This window comes from Phaseolus vulgaris, chromosome 9 (genome assembly GCF_051622355.1).
Source record: "Phaseolus vulgaris cultivar YP4 chromosome 9, ASM5162235v1, whole genome shotgun sequence".
Taxonomy (NCBI): domain Eukaryota; kingdom Viridiplantae; phylum Streptophyta; class Magnoliopsida; order Fabales; family Fabaceae; genus Phaseolus; species Phaseolus vulgaris.
In genome coordinates this window covers 38,797,063-38,808,170 of record NC_143506.1, presented here as the reverse complement: position 1 = coordinate 38,808,170, position 11,108 = coordinate 38,797,063, and the positions used below count along the sequence as shown (strand labels likewise).

Sequence of the window (11,108 nt, the reverse complement as noted above, 5' to 3'; positions counted from 1 at the left end):
AATTCTCACAGTAGTCAAAGTAGGAAAATCTTTCTGATGTAACTTGACAATGTCACTACTACCGGCTAATATTTCTCACAAGATGATGGCATGCACAGATTCAAATGACATCACAAATTGCTACAACTAACCAATGCTATATATATAAACAGTTAACCAGATCACAAATACTAACAGAAATGGAGCATAAAGCAAAGCATTGGAAATAGAAGTTAAAGCATTGCTTGTTAACACAAGGAAAGTTTCTGCATGGATTTGTATTCATTCAAAAATTTGATATGAAACATAAAAGGAGAGATTGTCATTAAGAATGGACCTATATAACTATATAAGTATTCAAAGCCATCAAAAATGGTTGCCTAACATAGCAGACTCTATATTCTTGTTCCTGGGGCTCCAGTTATGTTGTGGAGCAAAGAATGTAGCACTGAACTAACATAATATGATATTCATCTGGCATCTCTTGACAGCCAGGAATCCCTTCCCTCTTTCTAACCCATAAAATTTAAGGGTGTGTGTTATACCCTATCCACATTAAGAAAAACCTCAAATGAAAATTCTGTTACAAAATTTTCCAATCAATCACATTTTGTACAAATGTACACAAGGGTAACAGATCGCCTTCAACCTGCTGCCTTGGCAGGTTTCTAAGTGCTAGTCTTGGTAGGTATCTTTTAGCCTCTTCCTTCACAATGCCATCTCAGTAGAGAAGTAAAACCAAAAAGAAAAAATTAATTATTTACAGGATCAAGTTAATCTCTAGCACCACCAAGACCAGAGCGACTTATGGCTTTTGTTGCTGTCCAAACAAGACGTACAAGCTCATCCACATCCTGGAAGCTGAAATCAACAACACTCCGAATAGAAGCTATACACTCCTTATTCCTTGCTTCTTCCATGATGGCATTAGCAGCCGCAAAAGTGCTCTGACATTTGCTAGAAGCCTCCATTGCAAAATGTATGTCCTTAGTCTGCAAAAATCACCAAAACTTAAGACATAATTTTCCATAAAAAAAATGTACTCAATAACTACTCAAGCAAGAGGAAGAGCCCTGGCGGAGCAGTTAACATCACGCCTTGGTGGCTTATTGGTCATGGCTGTGAACCCAGAAACAATGTGTACAATAACCCTTCCCCATATCTTTGCATAGAGAGGAACCTTCTGGCACCCGAGTTCTTTAGTTTTTAGTATTTTTAATAATTACACAAGCTAACTGCTTAGATTGTTGAAATTTTGCCACCACCTGTCCACCAAAATCTAAAACAGGCATTGCATTATAAGTTTCCAATAGTAAAGTAACAGTTGCCCGTATGACAACACAACATACTTATTACATAACAGAACGACTCCAATTATGCAATGGAAAAGTGTCTATGGATTGAAATCTGAGCTACTCTAGCATGGCAAAAACAGCAGACATCCATCCTGATTTTCTGTCAAACAGAACCACATTTCCAACTACTATTTCTTACCAACAAACTGTTAGATCCCCCAACAACAATCCTTGGTAATTCATCATTAACATACCGAGATAAATTTCCAAGTAGAATATAAGGTTTGTCAACAATTAAAACTTACAAAATCAAGAAGCCTGATTAAATTTGGACGAGTTCGAGCAGATATGACTTGGTTGATAGCAATATGACTATTGGTACCCCTAGGCAAAGTAGCCCTATCTGCTGCTGCCTGATTGTTAAGGTTATCAACATCGGATGCAGAAGATGAAGGAGATTCACCTAAACAATAGAGTAAAAAAGCAGTGCTACATCATTGACTGGGATCCCTTAATACATTCATGCATTCATCAAACAAGGCTGTCAGGCTATCTGGACTGGGTCCATGAATGGTTTTTATGTGTAACACATTTCATCATAGAGAAAAATAACACCAGATTTTGACTTTTTAGTTCTGGATAAAATTTGTTTGTCTTTAAGAATATAAAACAACTACTACATCCCTAGTTAGCTTTCAGCTTTTCATCATGTGTAGATGTATCATTCTCTAATTTTGTTTATTTTCCGGTGGAAGAAGTATGCAAGTATAATATTGCGAAATCAACTTACAACAATACCTGACAAGCCTGAAGACTTAAACAGTTGTATGAAAACTATGTTCCAATACCTTGAGAAGCCATGTGAAGAGTTGATTGTAACTCTTGTCGATCTCTGTTAGTACTGGAATTCTTACAGTAGACCACTCTCATGTATGCCACCTCCATGCATTTATATGCCAAAGCAGCAGCAGCCATTTCTTGGCGAGCTTCATATTCATGGGCACAGCATCTGAAAACATTTAAGGCATTGTATGATTAAAGGTCAATTGCATAGCATAAGAGAAAGACACTAGTGAAACAAACTTCTAAATGTTATATAATGGATCTTAACTTTTTATTATAATGACATTGATTAACTTCTATAAAAGCATTACAAATTACAATTAAAATGTTGTTACAAGCAACTTCAATTATTAAAAAAAGGTCTGTATTATATGTCAGGCCCGCTAATGAGTTATCTGAAAGCCAAAGCTAGGCTTATTTATGAACCAGCCAAAATTTTCAGCTCATTAAGCTGTTAATGAACCAAGGAAGTCAGGAGCCCCACGGGCTGACACTCACTTCAGCCTTATTTATAGCCAACCAAGTTGCATGTTATCAAATCACTTTCCCTCAAAAAGTACTTCCGATCAATAACTGAATTAAGACCAAAACCTAAGATCTCATAAAACAATAACAACTTTCCTTAGAGCTTCAGAATTTTCACTTACTTGAAAAGTTTGGCAGCAGTAGCAAAAATTTGCATTTGACTAATTTCCCCAAGTTTGCTACTCTCATTGTGACAATTTTCTAAAATGGATGCTCCATGCAGAAACTTCAACCCAGCTTGAAAGTATGTCTCATTGCTTTCAAAGTCAAACCCAGAGTTCTATAGAATAACAGTATTTATACAATCAGTTAGAAAAGGAGAGATGCTAGATCAAACCAAATACATTTAAGTAAAATCTTGAAATAATCAACTAACCTTATAATTATCTGCTCTATCTTTTAGTTTTGTGGCTTCTTCCAGGGTGTCAACAGTAGTTTGGTTAAAATTTTCTCTCATAGGACTTGACACAGTGGGTTGCTGATCAGGCACGGAATTTCCAGAACCACAATTAACTCCAGCATTATTACTAATATCAGCAAAACTTCTCATTGACTTGACCAAATCACCATTGTCAGAAACATTGACAGGATGCTCATTAGCCATGCCTCCCTTTTGATACTGAGGTACAGTTCTAGAACCCATACTCAATGCTTCCCTTTTTACTTCACCAGTTGCAGATGAGAGAACTTTCGATTTCCCAACTCTTGATTCTGTGATTACATGATTAGCTTTGTTTTCTTGCTCAAAATCATTAGTCGAGTTTTGCTGGGAGATAGTCTTTCTCTCATTGCTACATTGAACATCCATCTTTGGAACTGATTTCTCAAAGTCTCTTGGTTTTATCTCAGTTTGCTTTCCAGTTTCTTTTGGGCCATGTCTTAAAGCACTTTTCTGACTACTACTGTCAATTTCTCTTTTAGGCTTGGGTAAAGTATATTTAACAACATTTTTTGTCTCAGCATCAGATGCATGGTTACTGGGATCAACTGCTGAATCATACCTCCCTCCTTTTTTTGAATAACCAACAGCCTCTGAAACTGACATCTTCATGTTATCAGTACAAACATGAGAACCAAAATTTCTGCCTTTCTCCTTGCTGTTCAATGATGTAATCTTACCAGATTTCTGCCAAGAAAGTTCACTTTCCTGGTTTTCCTTCTTTACTTTCTCCTCGTTATGTACACCATTAGCACAATAGCCAGGTTGTTCAACATGAATACCACCTTCAAGCAAATGATTATTCTTTAGTTCAGAAGGTTTTTTAGCTTGGAGCCTGGATGTGTCTTTAGCATCCTCAACCTGGTACTCTACAGAAGATAATTTGTGGGATGTAGGATGTAAATCATGCAGAATTCTACCCTCCTTCAATTTTACTGACAGCTTTCTCTCCCTGCTATCCCCATTTCTCTTGGAACCTACCGTAGAGTGGCCACCTTTTGTAACATTGTCTTTCACTGAAGCGTCTCCTGCTGCAAAATTATTCTTATCCAAGTTTAAGGCCCTCAAAGGTGACGATGTAACAGATTCAACAGGTGAACTTCTTCCATCTTCAAGCTTGGTTTTAGCTTTATGAGAACCTGAGACTTTAGAAGAGCTTGAAGTTGCTGCCAATGAATGTGGTCTAGAGTCCAAATCCTTGCGCAATTGATCAATACCATCTGAAGCATGAAGAGATGCAACATTTTTCCTATGCTTCCTTAGTTGGTTGCCTTTATCACCAAGACTGACTTCTGTGCCAACAGCCATATGGGCCCCATTGCCTGCCACACAGACTTGCCTTATCCCACCCTTGCTTAATTTATTGTCACCTTCAGTTACGGACATCAAAATTCTGTATTTCTTTTCCTTGCTAAATTCTATTGCATTACCCTCTTCACCATACTGCTTTTCATCATCAAGCCGATCCTTCAATTTCCTTTTCTTCATTAAACCCGATGAGACCACCTGAACTCCCTCTTTCTTAACAGTGACTGGTAATCTATCAGATACATCCTCAGATAAACAATATTCATCATACTTCCTCATATCCTTCCCACCAGCTTTTGTTGACAAGCCATTTCTTGAATATAGAGACGCCTTCTCAAGGTCCATGTCATGATTTGATTGCATATTAGCAGAGAAAACATTTTCAGTTTTTGATTTCTTGGGAGTTCCCAATTTATATTGGTCAGCATTCACCTTACGTTTCAACTTATCATGCTTTCTATCACCTGCTCAAGTGTGAAAATAACATTGAAATTATTAATTAAGAATACCTGTAATTTCTTATTAACAAAAATAAATAACAACATATCAACTCTGAAATGAATGAGGTACCTCCATTTTCTTGCTTTTCAGTCTCTTTAGGCACATGTTTCTCTGCTATCATGTTGTCAGGCCTGGTAAGATGTTTAGAAGAGCTCATCATCTTCTTCACTGGGTTTAAATCAGCAGGACGCTGATTCAAGCCGTTCAAGCTTCTATTTTTTCCAGATACTTGAACATTGGCCTTCACTGAATTTGAGAACCGATGCATGTCATTATTAATTCCTGGCATTGTCTTCTCCTTAATAACAAGTTTCTTCCTTCCTCGGTCAGACATATCAGAACTAGACATATTTTGATTTAGGCCATATTGTAAAGAATTTGGAGACCTAACTCCAATTGCAGTTTTACTGCCATGGCTTTGCATGTTATTTTGAACCTGGGAAATTGGCATTTGATATAAGGCATAAAGTGCTTTTGTTGTCTCATCCTCACTGAACTTACAAGAATTCATCCCAGGCCTAACAACAAATTTAGAGAATAATGATAAGGCAAATAACACAGAGCACACAACAAGATGCACACAGAGAAATTAAAAGAAAAAAAAAATAGTCCATATATAAATACCCATACTAAGCGTATATTCAGCGTAGTATGGTTATACATAACCGAAATGAGCAATCAACTTACAGCCAATCTAGCATGCTACACAGCCATTTCTCTGGAAGGTGGTCAGGCTTCGTACCAGTAGGTAGAAGCCTCCATGTCTGGCAACTGTCACAACATACCCAATCTTCTGCAATAAGTTGAGGTGCAGCTACTGCAGATGAAATCATCTCAGGTGCAAGGTTGTTTCCAGCTATAGGAATAGAAGCCGAAGTATCATTAATGCATGGTCCAGCTAGCACCTGGTTTATCACTTTATGACCACTCATTCTCTCATTTACTTTAATCCCAAATGCACTCTGTTTTCCGTTACTAATTTTTGCATTTTTCATTCTACCATTACCAGCAAGACTGTCAACTTTCCGTTCTGATCTTTTTTCTTTCATTGAATCCCTGTTACCACTGAACTTTTTGTCCAGTGAGCTTGACTTTATTTTACTACTACAAGTATTGTCATAGCCAGCACTCCCTTTCTCAATTGCCATTGCATTATCAGTACCACCAAAGCTTTTTTTTCTTGCAACTGCCCCTGCTTTTTCAGGACTCTGGTCACCTTTTGACTTCTTCTTCCGCTCAGACACAGCCTTTATTTTCTGATGAGTCTCAGACTTATGATCTGCCTTACATTTCAATGCCTCACGTTCAACCTTATTGAACCTAATGAAAGTATTACTCGTGTTATTATTCATAGGATCTGTAGAATTATCCTTGCGGGAACTTTCCAGTTTATGTTCTAGAGCATTTTTCAGAAAACCATTTCCTACATTTTGCATTGCAGTCTTCCCAAAATCTTGACCAGATATTGATTCTAATGACTCTTCCTTCAATGCTTCTTCAGAAACCATTCTGCCTAGCACCCCATTCCCATTAACCTCCTTGGAGGCTTCAGAAGCTTTAGCAGTGACTTCAGCAGTTTCACCAGCATCACAAATTGAGCTCGACGGAGGTGTCCATTTCAATTCATTAGGCAGGAAATCTTTACAATCAGGTGTTCTATTTCCTAATTTTTTCTTTTTATGCAATGTAATATCCTTCTCAGAAAAGGTACCATTTGGATGCTTCAATTCCAACTGTTTTTCACTTTGTTTCACTATTCTCACAGTGTTCTTCTTCAAATGTCCAGTCCCCACAAAAGAATCTGATTCGTCAGTGGACATAGAACAAGGATCTTGATGACCATTAAGAGAGGACGAAACCTTGGTGTCTCCAATAGCTTTATTATCATTTTTAATCAGGTTGAGCACACTTTTGTGTAGAGGAGATATCAGAACACCCCCAGGGATAGGAAAATAACTCATAACCTATGTCATTAAATAAGAAGTTAATACTTCAATATTTCTAATGATATTAAACAGTATAGGAATAGAAAAGGTCCTCTACCTGAATAATGCCAGTTGGAGAATTTTCCGCACTCTCTTGAGATACAGGTTGCGTGCCTTCACTTTCCGCAGGGCTGTTATCCATTGAGGATGAGGGAGAGTCATCAAGTCCAAGGCCACTATAGATTTCTGCATTCTTTTGTGACAAGATATTAGATTTCATTTTGATTCGAAACTTCAGTGTCCTTTGATCAGTTGAATTCGCTGTATTTTTTGTAGTATCATCTTTCAAAGTGCACCTCTCAGGTATATCACTGGAAGAATTTCCATGTTCTTTCTTCACTGAATCATTTACTAAAGCTTCTCTTAAATCACGAAATGGATGTGAACTATGAGAAGCATTTTCAGGCCTTGAAGGATGAGGCACATTTGTAGGTGCTTTTTGGTTATGAAACACAGCCTGTATAAAAACATAACGGACTGCACTCAATCAATCTGCATTATTTCTATGTTGGGATAAGTTGGTAGCATATATTGCCTTCCTATTAAATAGTAAAATAAACAAATAAAAACATTGATATATCCCTATACCTCCATGTGAGGATTGTTATTAAGCTTTGGTGAGCGATGGTTTCTTTGTGGAGTTCTTGGATGAGACCATAGACAAGGAGAGCGCTCTTGGGTGGGTAAAAAGGAACCATAGCCACCAAATTTTGCACCTGAAAAATATTATTCACATCAGAAAACATCACTTCATCCATGCAAAGATAGCTCTTTCATTTCTCAATACATGCTTCGACCTTTATTATTCCACAATTTCCACTTACCCAAATTCTCAGCAGATACACCACCTTCAAATTCCTTTTGAAGATGGCCAAGAACATGCTGAATCTTCTCATCCTTCAGGAAACAACTTATCAGTCCTAATATTTTTTAGATAAATTTACTAGAGGAATTTAAGAGCAAATGTCATTAATCAACAATAATCACCAGGAAGATGAAGCGAAAAATAGAAGGCACCACAACGATCAACAAACAATTAGGAATGATTTTTTCTTAATTGTAGGCAACACTAACATTGTATGAGGACAAAATATAATGCACATTAACATAGCATCAATACCACTTTCCACAAGAAAGAATAATGGCATAGCAAACCAATCCATTTCCTAGTACTTGATGATGGGTGTGGTGTTACTTGCTAAAATAGTAAACTAAGTTTTTCACGCACAATTTGGCGGAATTTTCATCTACATTAGCAAAACAAAATCAATAAGATATACTCTTATTGGCATTTATCAAGGATAGAGTTTCACTATGCTTATCAGCACATAAAAAAACTCAAGGCGGTCTATAATGTTTCTAAATCACTTCATTAATGCTAAATTTCTTCCCCATTAACAAACAATGTAGGTATAACTATGGAGCCCCACAGCCAACAGTTGTGTTCAGCTTTTATCATACTGATTTTGTACCTTCAGACAGCGGGTTTAATTAGAAATGTTATGACTCTTTCATTTCCTATTTCCCCCGAGCAACCAAATACATTAATACATTTGCAAATATAATTTCAAGTTTTGGTGATCATCCAAACCATCCATAAACCCAAGCAAATTAAAATGGAAATTTCAAAAAAAAAATATTGAATAATTCCTTACAATGTATGAGAAAGAATCAGGGTCAATGTTGTCTTCATCATCATCATCCTTGTAATAGAAAGCCTCTCCTTCCTCAAGCTCAGTATCCTCCTTCATCTCAACCACCCACCACAACTTTCTAGCCCTAGGCCTAACCCCATAACCCAAAAGACAATCTTTTCACATTGGAACCTTCCCTGAAGTCCAGCATCACTTCAATCAAACCCCAAAACAAGAGTGGCAAGAAAAACAAAAAACCCAAATGTTAAAAAAAATTAAAATTAAAAACCGACCCCACAGAGCAAACGCGAAGCCCTCAAAAACCCATAAGGGAAAAGCGATTATTTGCACAGTGATCATGCCATGTGACAACCCTTCATTGATGAAGATGCATATAAACCAGAATAAAAACCATTACTTGCATCAAAAAAATTGAATTTTTGGCTTCCACCCACAATCTGATCAAAAAGCAGAGACGGTGGAGATCAACGAAACCGATCAGTGGCTAGTGGAATGAAGTTTTGACGGCGAGTTCAAAACGGATTCCAAATCTTTCACTTCGCTCTCCCAATAATTTGATGTGTGCACACAATAGAGAGGAACAAAAAAGGTTGGGCTTTGGTATCTCAATGAATTTTAATTATTTGCCTCAATCTAATTTCATCACATATTTTTTTTAAAAATATATATTAATTAATGATTTAGGATTTTCTCAATACTTGTGAAGGTAATTAACCGTTAAATATTATATAATAATATAATAATAGTAATAAATAAGGAATATAGTAAAATATCAAGATTAATAATTATGATAACTTTCTTTCTTAATTATTTTCTATTTCATAATTTGAGAGAGTAAAACTTTCTTAATTATATATTTTTAACGCCATTTTAATTTACAAATGTGTTTAACTAAATATATTTTTAATTCCAGCATAGAAAAATCATAGAAAGGAAAATACTACCAAAAATTATTGAGTTATCCAAAATACTTCAACTAGAAAAAGCATTTAATTTTAGCCAAAATACTAAAAAAACTTAGGTGGTATAATATTTACTAGTACTAGTTTTAATATACGTGTGCAAAAAATATATTCACCACTTAGTTAATGTTTTTGTATTAAATAGTACTTCTAAAGTTTTTAAAATTATATTATATTTTTTAGTTGGCCTTTTAGTATTAAATCAATTATATATTAAGTGTTTTTTTTATTCTTAATTATTTTAAAATATTTTGATGTTTTAAAAGAATGTTAAAAGTTAACTAAAATTTGAAGAATATGAAATTAATTTTGTTATATGTACTATAGTATACATTAATGCTCTATTCCAATTATAATGATAATTAGTGTATTAGTAGAAATATAACGTAAAGAGTTGTCGGTTATAAGTAGATTTAATAACTTTGAGAAAAAAAATAAGAAACATTAGTTTGTGATACTTAAAATTTGTTAAGAAAAAACATAACAATTAATTATAACTTCTAAAGAAAATCATCTCATTCTAAAGAAATAGATAATTTTGGATGTTCTAGAAGTTTTTTTAAGTTGGATCATCAATGTATAAGTTACAGCCAAAAATAAAACTACACAAACATTTTTCGGAAAAAAAAAAAGTGTGCTCACATTTCGTACAAGATAAAGTATATTACTATTTGTTATGAATAAAAAAATAAATCATAATGTGTACAAGTTGGAATGCATGTTTTATATAGGAAAACTTAAATATTTTAAATTTTTTTTTAAAAGTTGTTTAATCTAATAAGATTGTTATTTACTTTGTTTTTTAATGAGATGTTTCTAAATTTTGCGGAGACTAATTCAATTTCCAAATTCTAAGAATAATTGGTACAGGAGAAGGTGGTAAAGTCTTTTAGTAGAAAGGAAATTCAGGATAAAGTTATTATTATACAAATGGTCCAATCGAGCATGAAACTTCGTCGACCTTGTAAAAAATCTACAAATAGATATGACTTGCATATCAACATTAGTCACAACTCTCTTTGTGGTATATTAATGTAATTGTTTCTTTGTATGTGAGAATATGAATATTGTTCGTATTTAGGGTCCAACATCCTACATCACTCGTTAAACTCTTTGATCGGACATGTCCACTATGTAGTATAATCCTTGGTGTTTTTTTGGTGATTTTGGTGTTGTATTTTGCTCAAGTGAGATTAAAATAGGGGTTTCTCTTAATAGATTGTAATGATTTGATTTCCATGATTGAGTAAACTCTAATGAATTTATTTATATTTGGACCTCTAATAAGTCTTTTATTTTCAGGCATGATAGACTTGACAACCAACAAGTTAGAGGAAGCTTGAAAAAGTTTTGTGTAACTTTCACGGTTGATCATTAGACCAACTTCAAATTTCAAGTTCTTCCCAAAAATTACTCTAATCACCATATATTTATTAGTTTCTTTTTATTACCAATAGGCATCCCTCCTTCAAGTTCTTTTAAGATATGGTTGGAGAATCCTAAGTGTAAATTTGTGATTCAAAAGTATTGGACAATTGTTGTGATTGGTTGTGCTTTGTTAGTTTTATAAAAAAAAAAAGTTGCAAAGATTGAAATCAACTCTTGAAAATCAAAAT

General features: G+C 34.8%; 1 protein-coding gene across 2 annotated transcripts; it reads right to left on the bottom strand.

The window, feature by feature from the left end:
* Window positions 1–224: 224 nt before the first annotated feature.
* LOC137820766 (cysteine-tryptophan domain-containing zinc finger protein 3) lies at window positions 225–9,171 on the bottom strand. 2 transcript variants are annotated; one of them, XM_068625008.2, is made up of 12 exons: window positions 8,803–9,086; window positions 8,531–8,706; window positions 7,700–7,772; window positions 7,464–7,591; window positions 6,934–7,332; window positions 5,578–6,854; window positions 4,960–5,408; window positions 3,019–4,853; window positions 2,765–2,922; window positions 2,123–2,283; window positions 1,580–1,737; window positions 225–971 (listed from the first exon to the last, which is right to left on the bottom strand). In XM_068625008.2, the coding sequence occupies exons 2-12, from the start codon at window positions 8,624–8,626 to the stop codon at window positions 753–755; spliced, it is 4,953 nt and encodes a 1,650-aa protein (XP_068481109.2). In that variant the 5' UTR covers window positions 8,627–8,706; window positions 8,803–9,086; the 3' UTR covers window positions 225–752. The 2 variants fall into 2 exon arrangements, with proteins under 2 accessions (XP_068481109.2, XP_068481108.2); XM_068625007.2 differs by having other exon boundaries at window positions 8,531–9,171.
* Between the last annotated feature and the right edge of the window lie 1,937 nt (window positions 9,172–11,108).

What these genes read in the sequence shown, in the direction of transcription:
- LOC137820766 (XM_068625007.2), bottom strand. Translation starts at nt 8,626, where the DNA reads ATGAAGGAGGATACTGAGCTTGAGGAAGGAGAGGCTTTCTATTACAAG. An exon ending in ATAGAGCAGATAATTATAAG is followed by an intron (nt 2,923 to 3,018) that starts GTTAGTTGATTA and finishes GTTATTCTATAG; the next exon opens with AACTCTGGGTTTGACTTTGA. An exon ending in ACTGCTGCCAAACTTTTCAA is followed by an intron (nt 2,284 to 2,764) that starts GTAAGTGAAAAT and finishes AAATGTTTTCAG; the next exon opens with ATGCTGTGCCCATGAATATG.